Source organism: Elgaria multicarinata, chromosome 9, assembly GCF_023053635.1.
Source record: "Elgaria multicarinata webbii isolate HBS135686 ecotype San Diego chromosome 9, rElgMul1.1.pri, whole genome shotgun sequence".
Classification (NCBI taxonomy): Eukaryota; Metazoa; Chordata; class Lepidosauria; order Squamata; family Anguidae; genus Elgaria; species Elgaria multicarinata.
The window spans coordinates 2,509,155-2,537,147 of NC_086179.1; the positions used below are offsets into that span (position 1 = coordinate 2,509,155).

General features: G+C 48.0%; 1 protein-coding gene across 1 annotated transcript; it reads left to right on the forward strand.

Annotated features, from left to right (window-relative positions):
* Positions 1-612: 612 nt before the first annotated feature.
* On the forward strand, positions 613-27,919 carry TYMP (thymidine phosphorylase). The gene is made up of 12 exons (XM_063134624.1): positions 613-796; positions 4,417-4,505; positions 7,952-7,985; positions 11,224-11,382; positions 12,488-12,690; positions 15,179-15,277; positions 17,520-17,649; positions 18,663-18,781; positions 20,046-20,208; positions 21,148-21,378; positions 22,608-22,748; positions 26,131-27,919. Exons 3-12 carry the CDS (start codon positions 7,955-7,957, stop codon positions 26,298-26,300), a joined length of 1,446 nt encoding a protein of 481 aa, XP_062990694.1. The 5' UTR covers positions 613-796; positions 4,417-4,505; positions 7,952-7,954; the 3' UTR covers positions 26,301-27,919.
* The last annotated feature ends 74 nt before the right edge of the window (positions 27,920-27,993 follow it).

The following is a 27,993-nucleotide window of genomic DNA, read 5'->3' on the forward strand; positions in this document are numbered from 1 at the left end:
GTTGGTTGTTTTATGATGGTTTTAACTTTTGTGAACTGCCCAGAGAGCTTCGGCTAGTGGGCAGTATAAAAATGTAATAAATAAATAAATAAATAAATTTGGGCGACTCTAGATTTTTAAAAGAGAGGGGGAAAGAGGCGCTGCCCTCTGCAACATGGTCTCTATCCCCACGCTTGGGATGTCTCTCTGTTTGGGGCCTTGTGATGAGAGAGAGGAATCTCGGGGAGAATTCGTCGCTTGCTCAAACCTGAAAGGGTCACAGGGAGCAGGGTGGTGGTGGTGTCCTTGCAAGTTGGCACCAAGCCGCACCAGGAGGCCACATGCACCCAGCGCCAGCGTGCCCGACTTGGACGGAGCCCTAGGGCCTCACTCCTCCCATTCCAAAATGTCATTTGGGTAACCAGGGCGCTTCGTCTTTCCCAAGCAGCCACTTGCGACACAGGGAGGCACCAGCAGCAAGCCAGCCCCTGTGGAGCTGAACGGAGATGGTTTGCCAAGAGCACCGTGGAAGCCCCTCGTTTGCCTCGGCTGGGTGGTGCAGGAGACTTTGAACTGCTGCCCATGTAAAGAGCTTTGCAGAGTCCACTGCAAAGTACAACAGCAGCGGGAAAGGAAAGGTGAGCAGAGGACACGGACGGACGGCTGGGATTCAGCCGGGGAAGCGGCAGAGGGCCAATCCTCATCGTCGCTGGCTTCTGGATCGCTCGTGCTTCAGTACTACCAGCTGGAGCCGGAGTAGAGGGTTTTTGGCTTGCAGGGGGAAAAGGATCTTGAATATTGTGATCAGACGACTGTGGTAAGAGCCAGGGTGTTGGGACAGCGATGAGCTGGGGAGAGAGATGAGGCTCCGGGGGATTTTTGGGAACTCAAGAGTAGCCTGTACAAATCAAACGCATGTGCTCCTGAAACAGCCCCTGTTCCGCACCACCACCAATACTGCCAGTTATGCACGTTGGCTTTGCACGTTGGGTCTGGAAACAAAGCCCTATGAGGAGAGACTGAAAGAACTGGGCAGGTTTAGCCTGGAGAAGAGAAGATTGAGGGGAGACATGAGAGCACTCTTCAAATACTTAAAAGGTTGTCACACAGAGGAGGGCCAGGATCTCTTCTCGATCCTCCCAGAGTGCAGGACACGGAATAACGGGCTCAAGTTAAAGGAAGCCAGATTCTGGCTGGACATCAGGAAAAACTTCCTGACTGTTAGAGTAGTATGACAATGGAATCAGTTACCTAGGGAGGTTGTGGGCTCTCCCACACTAGAGGCCTTCAAGAGGCAGCTGGACAACCCTCTGTCGGGGATGCTTTAGGGTGGATTCCTGCATTGAGCAGGGGGTTGGACTCGATGGCCTTGTAGGCCACTTCCAACTCTGCGATTCTATGATTCTATGATTCTAGTTCCATTTTAGCCAACCGGGTGAGCTCAGGGCTTCATCAGATGAGTGATTTATTGAACACTCGCTACTATCCAACTTACAGATGTTCGTGTGTCCTTTAGTCAATGACATCCGCTTCCTGCTCCTTTCACTCATTTTTCCATCGCAAAATAGACCCCTTTTAATCTGACTTTTTTTTTAATGGAATGTGCCGCGATCCCTTATTATTATTATTAGTATTAGTATTATTATTTATTTATTTATATAGCACCATCAATGTACACTTGCACACTTGCTGTGTGCAGGAAAAGCGGCGTGATAAAAAACGCCCCGTGAATGGGCCACGTGGTCATTGCTGCTTCCTCTTTCCCCTCCAGGCAATGGAACCAGTGACCTAGGGAGGTTGTGAGCTCTCCCACACTAGAGGCATTCAAGAGGCAGCTGGACAAGCATCTGTCAGGGATGCTTTAGGGTGGATTCCTGCATTGAGCAGGGGTTGGACTCAATGGCCTTGTAGGCCCCTTCCAACTCTAATATTCTATGATTCTATGATTCTATAATGAAGGGCAAAAGTGGGGGCGGGGAAGCAACGGTAAGGAAATGCGATTTCCCCCTGTGTGATGACGCTCAAAATCCTTCAAAGAAATTTCGTCATCTTATTATATAGTTCATTGAAATTTCTCTTTCATCTCCGGGGCTACCTGCAAATTCATTTCAAACTTTGATATGTGCAAAATTTCAGTGACAGACACCTTATTGTCCAAGTTGTCCCACCTCCCGTTATCGCTAGATGAAGTTTGAGCTGAGCCGGCTTTGGTCCTCTGCCAACACCTAGGGCAGAAGGGCAAAGATCACAGGACCAGCATGAACCCTGCTGTCTCCATAATCCAATATTGAAAATCAAGCCAAAACACCCCTCCAATTTTAAAGCCCTTCATTGTTTGGGAAAAGTACCCCCACCCTCCACATGACTTGACTTTCTGCCTCTATCCCATGTGAAATGATTTGCTGTTTTTCATTCATTTTATATCATTCCATTCTATTTCTCATGACCCCCAACATGAAACCTGCCTCTTTCACAGCTGCATGGCCCAGTGTTTACACTGGACTAACCACCAAAACCCCAAGATATTTTTCTTTGAACAGACGTCACCAACTCAGACCATATCAGTTTAAATATGAAGGTGGTATTTTTTGCTCCTATATTATAATTACAATGCATCACATTTATTTATTTATTTATTTATTTATTACATTTTTATACCGCCCAATAGCCAAAGCTCTCTGGGCGGTTTAGATGCCATTTGCCATTTAGATGCCCATTCTCCCACTTTGAAGAGATCCTTTCGGAACTTTTCCGCAATTCCCCCCTTTTGTTTTAACCATTCTAAATAATTTGGTGTCTTCAGCAAAACTGGCCATGGCCTAATCTACACCAAGCAGGATATTGCACTATGAAAGTAGTCTGAAAGCGGTCTGTGGTCTGTGTCAAGAGGCCCCAACAGTTGTCAGTGCACTTCAATATCGCTATACTGCTTTCATATCGCTTTCATGGCACAATATCTGATGTAAGTGATAATAAAGGGCTTTTCTTTCCTTGTTGCTGTAAACTAATCCGCCCCAAGTATTTTGCCTCAAGCCTTATATGGTCAACGCTTGCTCAAGGCATACGAACACTATGCTTAGCTGGCAAAGGGCCAATAGGCATTGGCTATTTGCGCGCGCACCTTATGTACATAGTATATATACATCGGCTACATCTTGTAGGGCGTTATTCGGTTCCGTGTACTCACTGCTTGTGTGCGTTTTGCCTAACCTTGTATTGATACAATAAACACCAACTTAATTGGATTAAGTTTCGTCTCTCCTGTTTGATTGTCCGGTTGGACACGAACCCCCATCATCCACATCAATTGGCGAGCCAGCCAGGAGGACAAAGTCCGACCGAGGAAGGTCGGCCGCCGGACCCGTCCGGGGTCCCTCATCAGGCTAGCCGCAGAGTGATTTCCTCCTGGGACGCCGGACCACTCGGGTCGCCGATTCCAACCTCCACAAGGGACATCCTCCTGACAGGGGAGACGAACCCCCTATCATCCACATCGTATCCTGTTGGTGTAGATCTGGCCTGTAAAATACAAAAGGCTCCTCTTCAAAAAGGAAACCTTTCTCCCCATGTTGGAGGTAGCGCGGGGCATTCCAGTGGTCATCTAATGCCCCCGGAGTGGCTCCGAGTAAGGACAGACCAGTGGAAGAGCTGGGCTGCCCTCATTCTGTCTGGAAAAGTCAAGTCACCTAACCAGTGCTGCAGAGATTTGGAGCCACAAAGAAGACGTCAAGACATCCCCCTGGTGCTCAAACACACATCCGTGGTCCCAGAAACCTTTAATCCATTGCCTTTTACACTGGGCTCCAGTTAGTGCATCTACTAAAAAGCAAAACAGATTCACAAGCCTGAAGTTTGCCCACCCTGGGCTACGGAGGGAAGGGCATTTAAGGAGAGCGAGCCCAGGCTGGGCTTTGTGGTTTCAGGCTTTGTGCCCAGAAGTCGAGCCCTGGCACGCTTAGCTAAACCAAAACGTTCAAATGGGTGATGAATCTGAACAGTAATCCGTTGGATTGTGTTGCATTCAGGTCTCCTTGGCCCCACCAATGGTTAGCCGCAGCATTTTTTTTCTACCAAAGAACATGACTGATATCGCAAACGCCTTGCAGTGTCCAAGTGCCTTTTCTGTTCTCTTGCAGTAGGACTTGCAGTAGAGAAGACCTGGAGACATCCCAGTAGAGGAGCTCAACAAGGCCCCCAAAGAGCTGGGTGGTGGGTGCAGATAGGTCGAGCAAGGAAATTACGTAACCCCTGTTTCTTTGTAAACTTTACTTTCCCATGTGGGCCACTGACGTCCTTTCCTTTTTTTTTATGTACAGTAATATTGTCTGTCAAAAAATGTTCATGGGCGTAGTCTTCGTTGAGGTCCTCCTCCTCTTCCTCCTCCTCTTCTTCCTCCAGAACCTCTCTTAAACCCTCCTCTTCTCTCCTCCTCTTCAGCTGAGAAGACGTTCTGGACATCTCCAGAGGGAGCTCCAGGAATTCAGCTCCTGGCTTTCGTACCACAGGAAAGATCTCAGCACTGACAGGCAAGTGCTCCAAGTGTGGACGGTGGACCCAGGCATGCTGAGCAGCCTCGGAGGAGACCCCTTTGGGTGGGAAGGGCGGTTGGCTGATGCCACCTTGAAATGGCCGGGGTCCCTGTCTGGCTGCCTCATCCTGGGTCCATGCCATCATTCCCCCTTTTGGATTTCTCCTCCTCCTTGGCCCATGCTGATCTGCCTGCAGCTCCATTTCAGCCCCATCACTGGCAGCACTGAGTTCTCCCCCTTCCTCTTCCTCTCCGAATTTGAATATAAAAGACGTCCAAACTCAATGCTGCTCCTGCAGCATTATGGGAGGGCTTCCAAGGAGGACTTTACAGTGTCCCTGCTGGAGGGACAGCGAGAGCGTCATCAGACAGGGCTCCTGTATCTTTAACAGTTGTATTGAAGAGAGAATTTCAGCAGGTGTCATTTGTATATATGGGGAACCTGGTGAAATTCCCTCTTCATCAGCACAGTTAAAGCTGCAGGTGGTTAAATTATAGGCAATTAGAACAATGGACTAAAAAGTGGGTTAGAGATAATGGAGAGTGTAGAGAATTAACAAAGTTTGAAGAATTAATAGTTAAGAAAGATAAGGAAAGGGAGAAAAGAACAGTCTTAAAAGGGTTGATGAGTGAAATATATAGAATATTGGTGGAGGAAGGGACGGTGGATAAATCGGGTAAAATGGTTTGGGAGACAGATTTGAAGGTACAAATAGGACAACAGGGTTGGGAGGGATTATGGAAACAAAGAGCGTTGAGAAATATGTCAGTAAGAATAAAAGAGAATTATTATAAAATTGTATGGAGGTGGTACCTAACTCCGGTTAGATTGAATAAGATAAACAATCAGCAATCAGAAAATTGTTGGAGAGGTTGTGGAGTTAAAGGAACGTATTTGCATATGTGGTGGGAATGTAACTATGTTCAGAAATTGTGGAAGATGGTGTTTTTGGAGATTGAAGAAATTGTGGAAATGAAGATAGAAAGAACACCAAAAGTTGCATTGCTATCACTATTTGAAGAAGATTTTAAATGTAAAAAGGAAATTAAGAAACTGATAACGAATTTGTTGATTGCAGCAAGATTAATTGTAGCTAGGAACTGGAAGATTCAAGGGGGATATTCTATTGAAGAATGGTATAAAGAAGTATGGGATATAGCTATTAATGATAAATTAACAAGTAATATTAAATGGAGAAGAGGTATAGCTAAATCAAATGATTTTGAAGGAATTTGGAAACAGTTCCTAGTGTTTGTGTTTTCTAAGGGAAGTGGGAAACCACCAGCAGAAGAAAGTATGAGATTTTGGAATCAGGAATGAGATCCCGGGTGGGGGGGTGCACTTGTAGGTTTTATTTGATTATGTTATTAAGATAAGATATTTTGTATTCAAAATTGAACATTATGCAGTATGTTGTTGTGGTTGTTGTTTTTATGTGAATGTAATGTGTATGTTTAAGTATTGTAGAAAATAATAATAATAAAAAAAAGCTGCAGGTGCCCTGCCCTCTTTGAAATCCGGTCACTCTAGTATAGCTCCTGCACTTTAACTGTTGTGATGAAGAGGGAGTTTCACCAGGTTCTCCATATATACAAATGAGATCTGCTGAAATTCCCTTTTCTACGCAACTGTTAAAGTAGGGTGACCCTATGAAAAGGAGGACAGGGCTCCTGTATCTTAAACAATTGCATAGAAAAGGGAATTTCAGCAGGTGTCATTTGTATATATGGAGAACCTGGTAAAATTCTGTTTTCATCACAACAGTTAAAGCTGCAGGAGCTATACTAGAGTGACCAGATTTAAAAGAAGGCAGGGCTCCTGCAGCTTTAACTGTGGTGATGAAGAGGGAATTTCACTAGGTTCTCCATATATACAAATGACACCTGCTGAAATTCCCTTTTCTATGCAACTGTTAAAGATACAGGAGCCCTGTCCTCCTTTTCATAGGGTCACCCTATTAAATATATGAGTGCTGTCCCCTGAAACACTTCATTTGGAATGTCTCCTACTCACTTGGAAATGTGAAGAAATTCCCCCCACCCTCTCTCTCTCTCTCTCTCTCTCTCTCTCTCTCTCTCTCTCTCACACACACACACACACACACACACACACACATTTTTGCAACACTGGAAATGTATTGCCAGAGGCGTAGCCCTGTTCTTCTGTTGCAGCAACACCAGCCAAGGGGCTTGTGGCAGTTTAAAAACTGATGAAATACACAAGTGTCCACAAAAGACACTTTGTGAACCGCCCAGAGAGCTCCGGCTATTGGGCAGTATAGAAACGGAATAAATAAATAAATAAATAAATAAATAAATAAATAGCTAATGCTAGAATTAGGGTGCAATCCGATGTGTGTTTAGACAGACAGTAGCCCAACAGCCAGCATTTCCCAGCTAGCATGGTTGGCTAGAGAATGCTGGGAGTTGTTAAAAAGGATTAGACAAAGATCATGGACGAACAGGGATCTGTCAGCAGCTGTTAGTCAGGATGACCGTGTTGAACCTCAAAATTCAGGTTCAGCAGCCTGCTATTGTCACACCTTGCTAGCCGGTTTCCTGGACTGAAACCAGATCAGAAACCAGATGCTGAACTATAAGCCTTTTGGTCTGATCCAGCAGGGATCTTCTTATTTTCTTAAGAGTCAATGGGGGATAGGAGATACTTGTTTCACTAAAAAAAGAAAAAAAATGCAGTGAAACCAATAATTAAAGGCTTTCCCTATCAGGAACAAAAGCTGAGTAATCACTAGCCCGCCTGACCTGCCCCACCTCCCTCCACACCCCACCTGCCGCTCTGAACTGGAAGAAATTAAATGGGCAGAACCTGCAAGCAGAAAGCTTTTAATTAACACGGCAAGGGACCTTTGCTGAATTGGGCCTACTTGTGAGTAAACTTTATGGAAGGATCTTGGTCATCAGGGAGGGCACTCCTGGAAAATATCACCCTATGTGAGACCACAGTTTTAATTCACTTCCAGGTAACTGTCGAAAAGCGACCCCGAAGGCCTCTGTGGTAGCAGCCACCCAAGACTCTCTGGTTAAATGAGATCTAAAACTAGATCATCGGAATCCATGTTCATATTTCTATCTACTGGACTATCCTGGTTCCCAAGTGTTTCTCTGCAGCAGTGAGCTCAAGGCGCTTACTTTTAAAAAAAGGACGTTGCAGCTGGATGATATTGGGGTGCTGGGTAGTTCCCACAGTATACACTCTGTGGTTCAGGCAACTCTGCATTGCAGAATTGCAGGGCTCGGGTCTGGCTTATTCCTGGTGCAGAGATTGGTTGACTTGCAAGTTAATGGTGCATAGAAAGGTCATCAGGGAGCCGGTGGATGAGAGAGAGAGAGAGAGAGAGAGAGAGAGAGAGAGAGAGAGAGAGAGAGAGAGATGATGATGATGATGATGTAGCCATTGACCATGTCGCCATCTTTTTTTTTCAGGTGATGTCATTCTCAGAAGGCATCAGTGACTCAGGTGATTTCTCCACGTGGCTTCAGGGTCAGCTCAGTTGTGTGCGTGCGTGCAGAGATCTATTACTATTCTGTTACCACAGTGAGCAAAGAAAAAGCCCTCATGCAGTGGTCATGGGTGTGGCACCATTGTGGAAGCTTCTTGCTCTCCTGGGCGGAGCTTCATCCAAGTCAGGACTCGCTTGAGAAGTGTCATGGAGCCTGTTTCAAATGCTCAGCCTCAGCCCTACCCTGTGCCTGTTTGCATTCTCTTCCCCTCCTTATCGTTTTACTATGATTTTATTAGATTGTAAGCCTATGCGGCAGAGTCTTGCTATTTACTGTTTTACTCTGTACAGCACCATGTACATTGATGGTGCTATATAAATAAATAATAATATTAATAATATTAATAATAATAATAATAATAATAATGACAGCGTGTTAAAGGATCTCTGAGCACGTGCAGAGTACATTTCCCCTCCTAACGAGGGTGGGGCTCCTGTACCTTGAACAGTTGGGTGGAGGAGGGAATTTTAGCAAGTGCAGCTTCTCATTCTGCCCCTGCTGAGATCCACCTTCCGACACTGTTGCGTATGGTATACTAGCCTTGCCCACCTCGAGAAGGGAAATATGCACTTTGCACATGCTCTGAAGCACTCCTTGTTCTTGGCTTGAGCCAGGGCTGATCCCATGTGAGCTCTAGGCACTTTGTAGCCGAGCTTTGCACACACGCAACCCGCTTCCTGTCCGGGAGGGTGGTAGGGTTGCCAGAAGGGCAGAGAACAGCAGCTTTTGTGTTAGGAATTAGCCGCTGTCAGCACAGCCCATTTGTTCTGCCTGCTCACTCGGGATGGCCCAGGAGCAAATGTGGGCTCGGAGCCGTCCCGCCAAGCATCTCTTCCTCTTCCAGGTACAGGCTCAGTGATGGTTGCCACCTTTTTATTTCCATTAGGGCTCCTGTGCCTTGTGAACAGGTACACAGAAGCTAGAAATTCAGCGGGGCCAGCTCTTCTTCTCATGAAGATGGAGCAATGGGGAAGACTCCACCAGTTGAATATCTGTCTGCTGCGCATCTGTTAGAGGCATGAGAGCCTGACAGAAGAAAAGGTGGCAAAAGTAGAGCCTGTGCAGAAGCCAGAGCACCCCTGTAGCTGCCTCTATCGATGGACTCTTCCACTTTTATTGCTTGTACTTATCTCTCTTTATCCGTATAATCATCATGAGTTGACTTTTATATAAAAACTGCCCTCTTCTTCTCCCAAGCATTCAGCAGCTTATAATGAGTTTTCATAGAATCATAGAATCATAGACTAGCAGAGTTGGAAGGGGCCTACAAGGCCATGGAGTCCAACCCCCTGCTCAATGCAGGAATCCACCCTAAAGCATCCCTGACAGAGGGTTGTCCAGCTGCCTCTTGAAGGCCTCTAGTGTGGGAGAGCCCACAACCTCCCTAGGTAACTGGTTCCATTGTCGTACTGCTCTAACAGTCAGGAAGTTTTTCCTGATGTCCAGCTGGAATCTGGCTTCCTTTAACTTGAGCCTGTTATTCCGTGTCCTGCACTCTGGGAGGATCGAGAAGAGATCCTGGCCCTCCTCTGTGTGACAACCTTTTAAGTATTTGAAGAGTGCAGTTTTAATGAGCTGCCTTGGGCTGATGGTTTAAAAAAACATTTTTAGGTATATATTATCTGTGAATATGTTTTTACGCAAATGCTTTCTTGTACTTTATGCAGTGCATTTTAATGGTTTTTCATTTTTGTGAACCACCGGAGAACTTTGGCTATGGGGTGGTAGAGATGAAATGAATGAATATAGAGCCAACTGTAGGCTTGACACAGAGTATAAGAGGACAGGTCCCTGCCTCAAGGAGCTTACAATCTAACACAAGGGCATTAATGGAGGAAAGCAGAGTGGGGAGGTGGGGGTGCAACAGGTTGCCATCCTTCCAGTTACACCCAACTAGGGTTAGTTAAAGGCTCAGGTACAATGTGCACCTGGATTATTTATTTATTTATTATTTATTTATTACATTTCTATACCGCCCAATAGCCGGAGCTCTCTGGGCGGTTCACAAAAATTAAAACCATTCAAAGTATAAAACAACAGTATAAAACCATAATATAAAATACAATATAAAAGCTCACCCAGATAAAAACAGCAGCAATGCAAAATTTACGAATTTAAAACACTGAGTTAAAATTTATTTATAGACTGTTAAAATGCTGGGAGAATAAAAAGGTCTTCACCTGGCGTCTAAAAGCATATAGTGTAGGTGCCAAGAGAACCTCCTTAGGGAGCTCATTCCACCGCCGGGGTGCCACAGCAGAGAAGGCCCTCCTCCTGGTAGCCACCTGCCTCACTTCCTTTGGCAGCGGCTCACGGAGATGGACCCCTGAGGATGACCTTAGGGTCCAGGCAGGTACATACGGGAGGAGGCGTTCCTTCAGGTAGCCTGGCCCCAAGCCGTTTAGGGCTTTAAATGTCGATACCAGCACTTTGAATCGGGCCCAGACCTGGACTGGCAGCCAATGAAGCTGGAAAAGGCCAGTCCGTGTTAGTAATCAGATTACCCAGTCTGGTACCCTCCAGATGTTTTGGTCTGCAACTCCCAGCATTCCTGACCGTTGGCCACGCTGGCCGAGGATGACGGAAGGAGTAATCCAACACTCCTCGAGAACACCGGGTTGGGGAAGGCTGCAATAGGGCCAGTGAACCGGGGTGGTTGGGCCAAAAGGCTTTCTGGGAAAGGTGGGCTTTTGAGGAGGGAGTTAAAGGAAGCAAGACAGGCGCTGCTTCACAAGGCGTCTGGAAGGCAGCGAGGGACAAGCAGAGGAGGGTTTTGCACTTCACCTTAAGATGGTGGAGGAGCTGGAGGAAGGAAGACCACAGGCAAGGAATAATGGGCTCAAGTTACAGGAAGCCAGGTTCCGGCTGGACATCAGGAAAAACTTCCTGACTGTTAGAGCAGTACGACAATGGAACCAATGACCTAGGGAGGTGGTGGGCTCTCCCACACAAGAGGCCTTCAAGAGGCAGCTGGACAACCATCTGTCAGGGATGCCTTAGGGTGGATTCTTGCATTGAGCAGGGGGTTGGACTAGATGGCCTTGTAGGCGCCTTCCAACTCTACTATTCTATGACTCTAAGGAGGTGCAAGGGTCTCTGCTGAAAACATCCTTTCTTTCTTCCACCTGGGAGGGGGGGTTATTTCTCACCGTCCCTTTCACAGCTGACATGTTGGCTTTGCCTTGCTTTGGCAGCGCCTGGCCCCACCAGCTCTGCGGCCCCCAATCCAAGCGGCAGGCTCAGCATTCCGGAAATAATCCGTAAGAAGCGGGATGGAGAGAACTTGCAGCAGGACGAGATCCGCTACTTTGTGCAGGCTGTGACCAGGAGGGCCTTGCAGGACGGGCAGATCGGTGAGGAGGATCGCAAAGGGCAGAGGGTCGGGCATGGGGGGTGGGAGGAAGAACTCTGGAAGCGGGGGAGAAGTGTTGTGCTTCAGGCCCAATCAAAGCAATCGAACCTTACGGGGGGTGGAAGAAGCCTCAAGTTATTTGTAATGTATGTAAACATTACTCGTTTCCCTCTAGGCTTTCATTTCCTTAGAACTAGAAAGGAAGGTGGTCGTGTGCCTTTTTTATACAGGACCATCCTCTATTTGAAATGGCTGTCCTGTCCAATTCTGGGTTAAAGATAAAGGACCATAAAAACTGCGGCCCACCCATAATTCGCACTTGGACAGCAGGCTGAAGAGGCAGGCTCCCTCCAGATCCAGGTCGCCTCCAGACGGTTCCTCTGGCTCTTTTTCTTACAGGAGAAGTGTCACGCTCTCTAAGAGCTTCTCTACATGAATGATTTATTGCACGCTCATGGATGTTTGCTGATAGTTTACAAGACTTCACCAACCTCCAAAATCTCTCTCTTGCTTTTCCCAAGTAATCTTGCTTTTTTTTTTTTTAATGGAGATAATGCAGTATTTAAAGTTATTGCAGGAAGTCTTCAGTGTGTAAAGTCATTGTAGCATTATAATTCTGCCAGTAGATGGAGCTGTTTCATTGAACATAATAGCATTACCGAGAAGGGAAGTTTTCAATTCAAAATCGTGTGGCCACTGTCTAAAGAAGCCTGTTGTAAATGCAGAAAGACTTCAGAAGAAGACACCCTGGTAAGGGTGCAGGTTCCCGCCCCCCTAATGTAGAGAAACCCTAACTCTGATGGCTATTACATTCCAAAGCTAGAGAGAGAGTCCTAGGCATTAAGGAATATTAGTAGTCTTTTGTTGAAGAAGATACTGAACTCTCAGGCTGCAATCCTTTACCCACTTACTTGGGAGTTCTACTTTGGCCTCTGGCCAAACAGGTTTTGCAGGTTTTTCAAACACTACAAAACCCTTTACAGCTTCTTGACCACACTGGATTCAGCCCGCGGGAGCTGCATGGTTGCTTGCTGGCCCAAGCTGAGCTGTGGGTTCCCTTTGCTTCCGAGTTAAGCAGCTCACTTCAGCGAATCCCTGTCTTCTAGGAGCCATGCTGATGGCCATCCGATTGCAAGGCATGGAGCCCAATGAGATTCTGGCGCTGACCCGGGAGATGGCCACATCCGGGAGGATCCTTGAGTGGCCGGAGAAGTGGCGGGGGCTTCTGGTGGACAAGCACTCCACTGGCGGGGTGGGCGACAAAGTCAGCCTGCCTCTGGTGCCGGCCCTCGTGGCATGCGACTGCAAGGTGAGTGGGTCCAGAAAGCCACCAGCCTCCCCAGGTCCTGGCCAAGGTTACAGGCGGCCAGATCCCTGTTCCCAAGCCACACTGGCTCTCCTGCTTCACGTGAGGCACACTGGATTGCAAGGGACATTGCTCAAGAACCCTCTCCTTCTTCACCTTCGAATTCAGGTTGAAGAGGAATCATAGAATCATAGAATAGCAGAGTTGGAAGGGGCCTACAAGACCATCGAGTCCAACCCCCTGCTCAATGCAGGAACCCACCCTAAAGCATCCCTGACAGATGGTGCAGCTGCTCTGCAAACCAAGGTGCGCTTTGCGAAACCAGAGCTGCTAGACAGATCATATCTAAGGTCTTGCAACAAACAAACCGATTGGAACAACAAAGAGTGAAGCCAAACACCACATTTTCAGAGGGGGTGGGGAAGGGAAGCAGCCCTCGCTGTGGTCAGTTCAAATGTGCCTCCCCATCTCTTGACTTCAGCAAAGCTTTTGACAAAGTGCCACATGACATTCTGATCAACAAACTTGCTAAAAGTGGGCTAGATGGAACAACTATTAGGTGGATTCACAGTTGGCTACAGAATCGGACTCAAAGAGTACTTATCAATGGAACCTTCTCAAACTGGGGAGAGGCAACGAGTGGGGTGCCGCAGGGCTCAGTCCTGGGCCCAGTGCTCTTCAACATTTTTATTAATGATTTGGATGAGGAGGTGCAGGGAACGCTGATCAAATTTGCAGATGACACAAAATTGGGTGGGATAGCGAATACCCTGGAAGACAGAAACAAACTTCAAAGTAATCTTGATAGGTTGGAGTGCTGGGATGAAAACAACAGAATGAAATTTAATAGGGATAAATGCCAAGTTCTACATCTAGGAAATAGAAACCAAATGTACAGTTACAAGATGGGGGATACTTGGCTCAGCAATACTACAAACGAGAAGGACATTGGAATTGTTGTAGATCACAAGCTGAATATGAGCCAACAGTGCGATATGGCTGCAAGAAAGGCAAATGCTATTTTGGGCTGCATGAATAGAAGTATAGTTTCCAAATCACGGGAGGTACTGGTTCCTCTCTATTCGGCCCTGGTTAGGCCTCATCTTGAATATTGCATCCAGTTCTGGGCTCCACAATTCAAGAAGGACGCAGACAAGCTGGAGCGTGTTCAGAGGAGGGCAACCAGGATGATCGGGGTGGGTGGGTCTGCAAACAAAGCCCTATGAGGAGAGACTGAAAGAACTGGGCATGTTTAGCCTGGAGAAGAGAAGATTGAGGGGAGACATGATAGCACTCTTCAAATACTTCAAAGGTTGTCACCCAGAGGAGGGCCAGGATCTCTTCTCCATCCTCTCAGAGTGCAGGACACGGAATAACGGGCTCAAGTCACATAGGGTGACCATATGAAAAGGAGGACAGGGCTCCTGTATCTTTAACAATTTCACAGAAAAGGGAATTTCAGCAGGTGTCATTAGTATATATGGAGAAGCTAGTGAAATTCCCTCTTCATCACAACAGTTATAGCTGCAGGAGCTATACTAGACTGACCAGATTTTAAAGACGGCAGGGCACCTGCAGGTTTCACTGTTGTGATGAAGAGGAAATTTCACCAGGTTCTTCATATATACAAATGACACCTGCTGAAATTCCCCTTTAAATACAGCTGTTAGAGATAGAGGAGCCCTGTCCTCCTTTTCATATGGTTGCCCTAAAGTCACAGGAAGCCAGATTCCAGCTGGACATCAGGAAAAACGTCCTGACTGTTAGAGCAGTACGACAATGGAACCAGTTCCCTAGGGAGGTTGTGGGCTCTCCCACACTAGAAGCCTTCAAGAGGCAGCTGGACAACCACCTGTCAGGGATGCTTTAGGGTGGATTCCTGCATTGAGCAGGGGGTTGGACTTGATGGCCTTGTAGGCCCCTTCCAACTCTGCTATTCTATGATTCTATGATCTCCAGGGCTTAGCTGGGGCCAAGGTGGGTGAGCAATTCTGAAAGTTGGAAGCTGAACTCCAAGGCTACGCTGGGTGCTGATAGGCTGCCTACAAAGATGACCCAAGAAACCTCCCCCTCCTTCCCACAACTACAAATGAGTTTGCACTTGATATAAGCCCCATGCCTGGGAGGGAGGTTCAGTTTCCCAGGGTACAGGGGTGGGCACTAGAAGCATAAGCAGCTTAAACAAAGAGAGAAGGGTGGTGGTGGGGTTGGAGGGGGTCGGGGGCTTAAACCTGCTCTTCAGATTTTGTGTTAAGGGGTGGGGTTTAACTCTCTCTCCTTTGGCTTCTCACATGGAGTCATTAATGTTCAAAGCAAAAGAGCAGCAGCCAGAAGACTGTGGCCTTCGTGGCCCTGGCGGCATGAGCAGAGGGCGCTTCCTTCTTCAAGAATAACACTCTGTTCTTCTTAAACTGTCAGTTTCCAAGCGGACCGCTTCTCCTCCGCTTCCCAACCAAGTTAGTGGCAAGATTTTCCTCTTTCTTTGAACCAGGTGCCCATGATCAGTGGCCGAGGCCTGGGCTACACCGGCGGCACGCTGGACAAGCTGGAGTCTGTGCCTGGCTTTGTGGTCTCCCAGAGCCCAGAGCAGGTGAGCTACCCCGCATCGTGATGGACCCCAATAAAGGGCTTCTCTAAACGAGCAATTTATCGCACACTCCTGATTAGCCACTCACAGAAGTATTCGGTCCATTACATGACGTCGTCGAACAACCAGGACATCTCCCGTAGTATCACCTGGAAAGCCCTCAATGAAAAGAACCAGTTTTAATCTAGTAATGTCTGGGAGAAAGTGGGATCTTCTGCCACAAGATGGCACTGTCTCAAAAGAAGTGGAGGGAGGGGATATTCAATTTTTCGCCCATGTAATGCAGCACATAACAATCACGCAAAAGTTCCGGGTAAGCAATGTGATTGCCCCTTAATGCAGAGATGCTCCAAGGGGCCTGGAGACTTTGTTGGGAGTGCACTGCTCTCTGGAAGGAGTGGGGGGGAAGAATGGTCAGTACCTCCAGATGTGGTGCTCAGAGGTGGGTGAGGCAAGGAGCAGGCCCCTGGGGAAAGAGCAGGGAAGTCCCTTGCAGTCAAGCCAGCAGAACTGGGGATCTCTGGATGGTGTCTGACCAGGGTGATGTCTGCCATCCCAGGCAGGAGGGGCTGAGGCACCTTGGTGGGGCACATGTATTTGATTTATATCTCACGTTCCCACCCAAAATGGTGCCCAAGTTGGCTAAAAGTTAAAATACCAAAAATAAAACTAATAATAATAATAATAATAATAATAATAATAATAATAATAATAATAATAAATGCTGAGGACAATTAGAAATGCAACAATGAAAGCGATAACTTCCATTCGCACGTGTCTCCAGCTGAAAGGGTCTCAGATATTAGGACTGGCACAGACCTTGGCGAGCCACTGCCAGGATCTGGACCAAGGATCTGGCTCAACGCAAGGCAGCTCCACGTCTTCTGCGACGGAAACTTCTCAGATCCGCTCCGAGGCTGGCTGTGCTTTGCTTGGTGGGTCACACAATTCCAGCTGAGCATTAGTTACGGGTTGTTGCGGGGGGACAGGCATCATTGGTGGCACTGGGGTAAGCTCCTGCCGAAATGTGTGGTCTGTGACTGAGGACTGGTGGTGCCTCTTCTCAAGATTTCTTCCCGAAACCCTCCAAGCAAGACATTCCACAAGCTAGTTCTGTGGCTGCTGTCCTGTTGCAGTTCCTTAACGTGGTTGTATTGCATTACACGGGAGCAGGGCATGATGGTTGCAGGACGGTTGGACTCCGGGTTGGCGCCAAGCTCCTGGAGCTGGAAGTGCCGGCCCAGCCTTAGCAGAGAGGCTCATGGGAAATGGACTCTCTTTTCCCTCTGTACTTGGCGTCGTCTTCTCCAATCTAGTGACCCCCTGATGTACTGGATGAAAACTCCCAGCATGCCCCAGCCAGGGGGATGCTGGGAGTTTTCATCCTACACGTCTGGAGGACACCAATTTGGGGGAAGGCTGACGTAGAGATTTCTCCTCAGAACTCAAGCTTTGCCTTGGCAATGAAGGCAGGTCATGGGGATGCTTTGCTCCATGGGCAGGACGGAGGATCTTGGACGGAGAGAGCCTAGCTACAGTGATCCATGCTCTGATAACCTCTCGCTTGGATTACTGCAATGCGTTATACGTGGGGCTGCCTTTGAAAACGGTCCAGAAGCTTCAGCTGGTACAAAACAGGGCAGCCCGTTTACTAACAGGGACTGGCCGGCGAGATCACATTACGCCAGTCCTTTTACAACTTCATTGGCTGCCAGTCCAGGTCCGGGCCGGATTCAAAGTGCTGGTATTGACATTCAAAGCCCTAAACGGCTTGGGGCCATGTTACCTGAAGCAACGCCTCCTCCCATACATACCTGCCTGGACCTTAAGGTGATCCTGAGGGGGTCCTTCTCTGCGAGCCCCTGCCAAAGGAAGTGAGGCAGGTGGCTACCAGGAGCAGGGCCTTCTCTGCTGTGGCACCCCGGCTGTGGAATGAGCTCCCTAAGGAGGTTCGCTTGGCACCTACATTATATGCTTTTAGATGCCAGGTGAAGACCTTTTTATTCTCCCAGCATTTTAACAGTCTATAAATAAATTTTAACTTGGTGTTTTAAAGTTGTAATTTTGCATTGCTGCTGTTTTTATCTGGTTGAGCTTTTATATTGTATTTTATATTATGGTTTCATACTGTTGTTTTATACTTTGAATGTTTTTAATTTTTGTGACCTGCCCAGAGAGCTCCGGCTATTGGGCGGTATAGAAAGGCAATAAATAAATAAATAGCGCAGGCCTTGTTCCCCTGCAGATGAAGCACATCCTAGAGGCGGTTGGCTGCTGCATCGTGGAGCAAAGTCAAGAGCTGGTCCCAGCCGACAAGGTCCTCTATGCCCTGAGAGATGTCACGGCTACTGTGGACAGCCTGCCCCTCATCACAGGTACGGGGGCAGGTCCTGTCATAGAATTGCTGAGGCTGAGCCCTTCGGAGCCCTTCTACTGAAACAGCCCATACTGTTTATATGTGCCTAGCATATTTGATCTGCCTGCTGTATTTTCTGAGATGCTTCCGGACAAGGCTGGTATGGTGCAATCATCCTGCCTCATCTATTATTATTATTATTATTATTATTATTATTATTATTATTATTATTATTATTATTATTCTTTATCACTCATAGCGGTTTTTCTAGACGGACATGATGGGCTTTGCCAAGTCATAGAATCATAGAATAGTAGAGTTGGAAGGGACCTACAAGGCCATTGAGTCCAACCCCCTGCTCAATGCAGAAATCCACCCTAAAGCATCCATGACAGAGGGTTGTCCAGCTGCCTCTTGAAGGCCTCTAGTGTGGGAGAGCCCACAATCTCCCTAGGGAACTGATTCCATTGTCGTAGTGCTCTAACAGTCAGGAAGTTTTTCCTGATGTCTAGCTGGAATCTGGCTTCCTGTAACTTGAGCCCATTATTCCGTGTCCTCCATCCTGGGAGGATGGAGAAGAGATCCTGGCCCTCCTCTGTGTGACAACCTTTCAAGTATTTGAAGAGTGCTATCATGTCTCCCCTCAATCTTCTCTTCTCCAGGCTAAACAGGCCCAGTTCTTTCAGTCTCTCTTTATAGGGCTTTGTTTCCAGACCCCTGATCATCCTGGTTGCCCTCCTCTGAACATGCTCCAGCTTGTCTGCGTCCTTAGGATAGCTGCCCACTGTGGCTTGAATATTCAAAATGGCCACCAACATGCACCATGACCCACCATGGCTTAAATAAGCCCATGGTGGGCTGTTGTGATCATGTGAACCTGGTCAATAACAGCTAACTTCTCCTGTACTGTATGTGGACCAAGGGAGACCATGAAGGCAGGGGTCCACCAAACAGGATCCATCCTTTTCAATCCATGCATTTCCTACCAAGGCTCCATCTCACCAAAGCAGCTTCCTCTCTCTTGGTCCGCAGGCTCCATCATGAGTAAGAAGGTTGCAGAGAACATCTCTGCGCTGGTGCTGGACGTGAAGTTTGGCAGCGCTGCCCTCTACCCCACCCTGGAGAGTGCCCAGCAGTTGGCACAAAGCCTGGTGAGTCAGCCAGGGCAGATCCGCAGCGCTCTCAGCTCTGTGCGCGCCTGGGTGGTGGGGCCAAACGCTCAGGTGAAGGGGGAGTTCTGGATCACGCGACATCCAAAAAAGAGTGTGGCTGTGTCAGGCTCTCCCTTGGTGGAACCCTGCGTTCTGCTTCGTGCAAGAGGCAGGTCGGATGCTTCCATTGATCCACAGGACGCCTAGGGCTGGCGGACCTTGCTGCAATGGCCGGGAGATCTTTGTTAGCATGGCCTAACCTAGCTTTCCACAAATGTGGTGTCTACCATCTCCATGCCCCCTGACAAAAAGCTTCATCCCACCTTCCTGTTTCCCTCGAATTATCCCCTACAGCACTAACCTGTTGTTGTTGTTGTTGTTGTTGTTGTTGTTGTTGTTGTTGTTGTTGTTAGCTAAATCACACCCTGGGCAGCAGCACTCCTAAGATCCTTTGCATATCAGAAATTGCGTTTTAGGGAGAAAATGTGAAAAAAATCATAAAAAATCAACGGATGACCCAATCCAATTCAAATTTGGTGTGCTTAAAGCTCTCCTTAATTTCTATTACTGTTCCAGTTTTGATGTCTTTATCTTTAAAGCTTATGCAGATGTAAGCATTTGTTTAATTTTTCTTCAAATCCTGCTCCTGCGCCCCAGTGGCCGCTTGGATGATACGCTCGAAAACTAGTATCAAAATACGGCGAGTCTTTTGCTTTTATGGCACAATTAAGGCAGGATGCCTGGGAATACTTCACAATAAAAGCAGATTATAAACTGGAAAACTTCGGAGTCCTTTGCATGCAATTCGCAGTGATTGCACAGTATAACGCTGGTGTGATAAAGCTCTAAATGCCCCACTCCCTCAACCTTGCTACCAGTGGGAGGGTTGAATCATAGAATAGCAGAGTTGGAAGGGGCCTACAAGGCCATCGAGTCCAACCCCCTGCTCAATGCAGGAATGCTAAAGCATTCCTGCTAAAGCATCCCTGACAGATGGTTGTCCAGCTGCCTCTTGAATGCCTCTAGTGTGGGAGAGCCCACAACCTCCCTAGGTAACTGATTCCATTGTTGTACTGCTCTAACAGTCAGGAAGTTTTACCTGATGTCCAGCTGGAATCTGGCTTGCTTTAACTTGAGCCCATTATTCCGTGTCCTCTTCTTGCACCAAGCATGGATGGTTCCCCTGAAATTCTCTCTCTCTCTCTCTCTCTCTCTCTCTCTCTCTCTCTCTCTCTCTCCCTCCCTCCCTCCTTCTCTCTCTCAGGTGTCGGTTGGGACCCAGCTCAAGATCAACACAGCTGCAGTGCTCAGCAGGATGGACGGGCCCTTGGGACGTCGAGTGGGTCACTCCTTGGAGGTGCTCGAATCCTTGGAGTGCCTGGAAGGACGAGGCCCTGAGGATCTCCGTGAACTGGTGACCACACTAGGTCTGCCCCGACGGGTGCCTGAGCGGCATTCTTTCCAGATGCTTGGGACTTCTGTCCTGCTCTTCGGACAATTGCTTCCCATTGTGACACCTGCGAGTGTGTGTGTGCGAGTGTGTGTGTGTGTGTGTATGGGCAGCATCAAGCATAGGCATGGTTGGGCAACAGCCGAGGGGGGCACACCCCAGCAGGGGCTGGCTTGCAAGGGCCCCCTGGATTTGTTCATCTTCTTCTGCGTGGCAGCAAGTAAGCGGCAGTTACTGCAGCCGAAACTCTCCCCACGGCCTGAGTTCGATCCCAGCGGAAGCTGGTTCTCAGGCAGCTGGCTCAGGTCGACTTAGCCTTCCATCCTTCCGAGGTCGGTAAAATGAGTACCCAGCTAGCTGGGGGAAAGGTAGCCACGACTGGGGAAGGCAATGGCAAACCACCCCGCTACAAAGCCTGCCAAGAAAACATCGGCAAAAGCAGGTGTCCCTCTAGGAGTCAGTAATGACTCAAGTGCTTTGCACGAGAGGTTCCTTTCCTTTCTTATGCTAGGCAGGGCTCCTGCAGCTCTAACTATTGTGATGAAGAGGGAATTTCCCCAGGTGCTGCATGCATACAAATGACACCTGCTGAATTTCTCTTTTCTATGCAACTGTTAAAGATACAGGAGCCCGGTCCTCCTTCGCATAGGGTCACCCTAGCCTCATGCAGCTATTCTGTCTTTTTTCCCTAATGTGTTTTCCACAGTAGGAAGTGATGGGAAAACATCCTGTGGAACCCTTTAAAAAGTGCATGATGGAGGCCAGGCCACAGTGTAATAAACACCTTGTCCGGAAGGGCCAGGATGCTCCCCTGCAAAGGCCTCTCTGGCAGCCCTGGTATCGGTGCACCCAGGAAACAGAGGCCGAGGGCTCCCAGCCTCGTTTGGCCTCACGGCTTCTCCCTCCATCTCTGCAGGAGGAACCTTGCTGTGGCAGTGCGGGAGAGCCGGATCGCTGCCCGAGGGCACGGCCCACATCGCCAGAGCCCTGGACAACGGCACCGCCCTGCGCACCTTCCAGGCCATGCTGCAGGCGCAAGGGGTGGAGGCCGACGTGGCCCGCGCACTGTGCGCGGGGACGGAGGAGCAGCGCTTGCAGGTGCTGAGGCGGGCCCAGGCCCAGGAGGAGCTGGTGGCTCAGCGTGGTGGTAAGGAGCGGGTGGCCGTGGGGAGGGAGTGCGTGGCGCTCCCTGCTTCTCCGAAGAATGAGAAGATCCGGGGCAGCACTACCGGGGTTGTTTCCTGCGGCTCACGGGGAACGACGGAGATCTACAGGTGGTCTCTTTGTCATATTTCTGCCAGCTGAGGCAAAGAGCGCTCTTCTAAGCAGGTGGCGCATCCCTCTCCAAAGACAGCAATTGCAGGCGAAGGGCGTAGTCTAGGGTGACCCTATGGAAAGGAGGACAGGGCTCCTGTATCTGTAACACTTGCATAGAAAAGGGAATTTCAGCAGGTGTCCTTTGCATGCATGCAGCACCGGGTGAAATTCCTTCTTCATCACAACAATGAAAGCTGCAGGAGCCCTGCCCTCTTTTGTATCCCTCAGGACAGGGCTCCTGCAGCTTTCACTATTGTGATGGAATTTCACCAGGTTCCCCATATATACCAATGACACCTGCTGAAATTCCCTTTTCTATGCAGCTGTTAAAGATACAGGAGCCGGTCCTCCTTTCGATAGGGTCACCCTAGGTAGCTGCTTCAGCCAATTCATAGCACCTCTGCTCCCTTTAAACACCTGCAGGTAGCAGCCATGGGGGTGGAGCGAGGGTGTGTGTGCATAGTTTGTATCAGGACTCTGGCAAGGGAGAGGGGGGTTGACCCCTCGTCACACATGTGGTTGGTTGGTTTTTCCTAACGGGGCCTTGGTAGGAGAAACATCTTTGGCAGGAAGTTGATTTTCTCTGGGGAATTGATTTGGTGTGTAAGGAAAGGGTGAAACTCACCTTGTCCCCCGCTGAACCCTTCTCCTCTTGCACACAGCTGCCGCCCCCATTACCATGTCTACTTTGGTCCCAATTCTCTCGGCATTCAAGTTCTGAAACTAGCCCACAATGGCTCGGCAGAACCTGGGTCCCAGAGCCCACACCTTCTCAGGTCCGCTGGCCATTCAGGAAAAGGAGCAACCGTTATTGAGAAACGAGGAGTCAGCCCCACGTCTCTTCAGAGAGTGGGGTGGTGGCGGTGGCGGCATGGGTGCTGCCTTCTGCCACCAGTGGCAGAGGCTTCCAAGGAAGAGGGGTTGCGCACCCGTCCCTACAGATCCACCGGCCCACGCTTCTCTGCCTCAAGACATCTTGCTGCCCTGCTCTACCTGCCCAGGTTGGCTTGGAGGTAGCAGTGACATTTGGCCAACTGTGCTCCTGACCTTTCTCCACAGGGACCGTCCAGCAGATTCTTGCTCTGCCCCTTGCTCGGACGCTACATGGTTTGGGAGCCGGCCGCACCCAGAAGGGGCAAGCCATCAACCACCGTGTGGGTGCTGAGCTGCTGGTCTCCGTGGGGCAACGGGTGAGGAAAGGTAACACCCTGCAGTCCTTGGGGGTGGGGGGAAGGTTAACTGCGATCCACCAGGAGGCCAGGAGGGGTTTTGCAAACTTTTCAGGGCCCAAAACACGACTGCTGCTGAGTCTAAAATGCCCAGCCCAGCCCAGCCCAGCCCTGATGGCCCTTCTGAGCAGGTAAGAAAGAGGACCTAAGAAATAGGGTTCAATTTCCTATATTGACATTAACAAGGAGTACCTCAAAAATGTTGTTCAATAGTGTGTATTTACACATTGTGTTTTAATGGCATGCATGCACTACGTTGTTGCGATTTATGTGATGGTTAGCCTGTATATTATTGTTACAGGGCCGCATCCCCCGGGGACTGTTTGAAGTGACGAACAGTGATTTACAACTGAAGAAGACGGGCATTGAAACGGAATACACAATCCGGAATGTCTGTTTTTATTTGATGGATGTTGTTGTGTCACTACTATGTATATTTGGCCTGCATTATCATTTATTTCTTATCCCTATTGAGATTTTGATTGTATATTCATATTATTATTTATTTATTTATTTATTTATTTATTTATATAGCGCCATCAATGTACCTGGTGCTGTACAGAGTAAAACAATAAAATAGCAAGACCCTACTGCATAGGCTTACATTCTAATAAAATCATAATAAAACAATAAGAAGGGGAAGAGAATGCACCAAACAGGCACAGGGTAGAGTAAAACAGTATAAAAGTCAGAACAAAATCAAGTTTTAAAAGCTTTAGGAAAAAGAAAAGTTTTTAGCTGAGCTTTAAAAGCTGCGATTGAACTTGTAGTTCTCAAATGTTCCGGAATATCTGTAATCTTGACCTTTACTGTTGTCTGTCAATTGGACTATGGTTGAGAGTTATTACATGCACTGATTAATGTGTAAATACACACTATTGAACAACAATTTTTGGGTACTCCTTGATAATGTCAATATAGGAAATTGAACCCTATTTCTTAGGTCCTCTTTCTTACCTTCTCTACGTGAGGGCGACTCCCTTTTCTTTTTGGTGTGACTGAGCAGGGCCAGAAGTGCTGCACCAGTGTTTCTCGTCTCCTGAAGCCCAGGCCTGCAGCGTGTATCTGATTGGGCCCTGATGGCATCATTGGGAGCGCAACCGGCTCTGACCCCCTCCCCTGTGAGCCTGCAAATGACTTCCTATTCCCAACCCACCTGCTCATTTGAAAGCAAGCAGGTCTCTCTCTCCCTCCAGCACCTGGGTCACTGTATAGCAGCACTCCGGACGCCGGGGATGAAGGGAAACTCACTCACTCACTCCCACCTGCCTGATGCCAGAGCAGTAGGGAAGGAAGAGCATGGGAGGGATCGGGCTTGTAAGCTCAGGGTGGGGAGGGACGGTTTCTTCGCTCATTCAGATAAAATCCAAGCCAGAGAAGAACTATGACGCTGTAGCGCTTAGGTTCATGTTCCAAGCCAAGGAGTGCAAATTTCAGCAACCGGCTAGGGTGACTATTTGGAGAGGAGGACAGGGCTCCTGTATCTTTAACAGTTGTATTGAAAAGGGAATTTCATAGAATCACAGAATAGCAGAGTCGGAAGGGGCCTACAAGGCCATCGAGTCCAACCCCCTGCTCAATGCAGGAATCCACCCTAAAGCATCCCTGGCAGATGGTTGTCCAGCTGCCTCTTGAAGGCCTCTAGTGTGGGAGAGGCCACCACCTCCCTAAGGAACTGGTTCCATTGTTCCTTTATTGTTCCAAGCTGAACAATCCCAGCCGTTGTAACCTTCCCTCATAGGGGAGATGCTCCAGACCCTGGATCATTTTAGTGGCCCTTCAGAGTTATGTTGGATAAGCCTGAAGGGAGCTCAGTTTGCAGGTCGCGTGGTAGTGGTGGTTGGGCGACGTGGCGGCATTCTTGGCTGGCAGCCATTTCAAAGCCGCAGAAGCCAACCAGCCACCATCACTGCAATTCCTAAATAGGCTAAATGAGTTTGTCTTGCCTCTGAGCTCCCACAAAATGGCAGAGGGAACAAAGTTAAGCTCACCATTTCCTTCGGTAGGGTGACCCTATGGAAAGGAGGACAGGGCTCCTGTATCTCTAACGGTTGTATTGAACAGGGAAATTCTAGGGTGTCCTTTGTATTCATGCAGCACCAGGTCAAATTCCCTATTCATCACAACTGTTAAAGATACAGGAGCCGTGCCCTCTTTTGTATCTGGTCAGGAGGGCAGGGCTCCTGCAGTGGCATCCTGGCTGTGGAACGATCTCCCCAGAAAGGTCCGCCTGGCGCCTACACTGTACTCCTTTCGTCGCCAGCTGAAGACCTTTTTATTCTCTCAGTATTTAAACACTTAATTTTAACTTAAATTTAAATTTTACTGTTCTAACGCTGTATTTTAATCTTATATCAATTTCTGCTGCGTGGCTTTATCCTGGTTGTACTTTTTTTATTGTATTTTGTATTTCTGTTTTTAGACTGTTGGTTGTTTTATAATTTATTACCTAGGGAGGTTGTGGGCTCTCCCACATTAGAGGCCTTCAAGAGGCAGCTGGACAACCATCTGTCAGGGATGCTTTAGGGTGGATTCCTGCATTGAGCAGGAGGTTGGACTGGATGGCCTTAGAAGCCCCTTCCAACTCTGCTATTCTATGATTCTATGGTTTTAATTTTTGTGAACTGCCCAGAGAGCTTCGGCTGTTGGGCGGTATAAAGATGTAATAAATAAATAAATAAATAAATACATAAATAAATTAGGGTGACCATATGACCGGATTTGCCAAGATTTGTCCGGCGTTTTGATGACAAATCCGGGAGGGGGAGGGGAAATCAGGATTTTTCCAAAGAGCAGCTCTAATGGGAATTAACAAAAATGCTTATATGTCCGTCATTTTTTAAGATAAAGACATGAAACTTGGCACAATGGTAGCTCTTAGGAAGGGCTTTAGTCATACCAAATTTGAAACAGATCTGTTCATCCATTGATTTTTTAGTTTTTTTTAAAAAATTGAGGTTTTAAAATTATTATTTTTTAATTTGTCATTTTTAAAAATAAAGAGATGAAACTTGGCACCATGATTGCTCTTAACAAGGACTTAAGCTATTCCAAGTTTGAAACAGATCTATCCATCCAATGAGTTTTAGGATTTTTTTTTAAAGTTTGAAGTTTTAAAGTTATTTTTTTTTAATAATTCTAACATGGCGACCATGTTGTCCTCCTTTTTTGGTTTCCAAAATATGGTCACCCTAAAATAAATACCTTTGACTTCTAAAATCAGGGGAGGAACGCAGCCTCCCCATCCCTCAAGAACCACCTTCCCTTCACTTCCCCACCCATTTCCCCACGCATAGTTCTCAGAGGGGGGAAGGTAGATCACAGCAAACTGATCCCTTCCTCCTCTCTTCTAGGATCCCCATGGATCAGGATCCACTACGAAAGCCCTGCGCTGAGTGACGCTGACCGACACAGCTTGCAAGGAGCCTTGATTCTGGAAGACTCGGAACCTTTTGCTCCCAGCTTGAAGGTGGTGAAGACGATTCTCCCGCAAACACATCCGGAGATGGCGAGGCGGAAATGACGGCTTCCCGAGCAGCAGCACAGCTCGGAGGACTACACAGAGAAGCTCCGGTTGGGGCCTGGCCTCAGCCCTTGGATGGCAGGCGGCAGGGGGCTTGCCCATACAGCGGGTTACACCGCCGTAAACGCGCATCTTTCCATTTTCGGACAGATGACGCAGCCGCAAATGCGAAGCCATCCAGGGGCAAACCCTGGAAAATCCACTCCAAAGAAGTCAGGCATTTACCCCGACTTTTTTGGGCAGTGAAGGAGGCTTTGCGGCTATAAAACAGTAAAAGAAAAAGATTAAAATGGGGGGGGGGGGAGAACAACAGTGCCGTTTCTCCCCCCCCCTTTTTTTAATGTTATGATTTAAACATATGGAGCTCTGCATTAACAAATTTTTGGAGGACCAGGCAACCTCCATTCTGAATATGCGGACCTCTGCATATTGTGGTCTTTAAATTAGAAAAGGGGGGGCAGCTTCGTTACTTTCCTTCTCCCTCCCCCCCCGCCCGGGTAGAAATGGCCCCGTTCCTTTCCTCCCTCCCCCCATTTCCTTTTTTTTTAATATAACATTTCAAGCGGAGGTCTGGGCAACCTCCAATCTGAATATGCGGTGCTCCGCATATTCATAGAATCATAGAATAGCAAAGTTGGAAGGGGCCTACATCGAGTCCAACCCCCTGCTCAATGCAGGAATCCACCCTAAATTAATTTTAATTTAAAAAAGGGGGGAGAGCCCCGTTTCTTTCCTCCCTCCCCCCAGGGATGAACGACCCCATTCCTTTGCACCACCACCCACCATTTCTTTTTTTAAAAAAACTTTTCAGAGGCGCCGGGAAGGAAAATTCGCACTTGCCTTCCTTCCCGAGCAGATACCGGGAAGGAAAGCAAATGCGGGTGCAAGGCGCCTCCCGGCACCAAAGCACCTCCGTTTAGCTGGGGGCAGGGATAGGCACTTGGCATGGGGGTAGGGGGGCTGAAGACACACCTGTCCTCAATCATTTCAGGATCCCCTCTTTTCTTGACCCCCCCTTCCAGGTTTCCCACACCCATGGGCCAGGCACTATTTTGTTCTTTTTTTTACTGAGCCCATTAAGCAGGGTGACTTGCCCATAAACAGGTGGAATTAAATGCTATCTCAGAAGCCTTTTGTCTGTTCCATAATGTGAGTTGCCAAGATAGCATGCACCCAGAAGCAGAGGGGGTGTTTGAAAGGGGGAAGGGAATCAGGAAACAATACTCCCTCTTCCCTCCCCATCCCCTTTTCCTTGTGTGTCATGTCTTTTTTAGAATGTAAGCCTGAGGGCAGGGACTGTCTTCTTTACTGATCAATTGTAAGCCGCTCCGAGAGCCTTTTTGGCTGAGGTGCGGGATAAAAATATTCTAAATAAATAAATAAATAAATAAATATGGAGGGGGGGCACTTAACCCCTCCTGTACCTGCCAATTCTTCCCTGCCAGTGCCCCCCTAAATAGGGTGACCGTATGAAAAGGAGGACAGGGCTCCTGTATCTTTAACAGTTGTACTGAAAAGGGAATTTCAGCAGGTGTCGTTTGTATATATGGAAAACCTGCTGGTGAATTTTCCTCTTCATCACAACAGTTCAAGCTGCAGGTGCCCTGCCCTCTTTTAAATCTGGTCACAGTATAGCTGCAGTATAGCTCCTGCAACTTTAACTGTTGTGATGAAGAGGAAATTTCACCAGGTG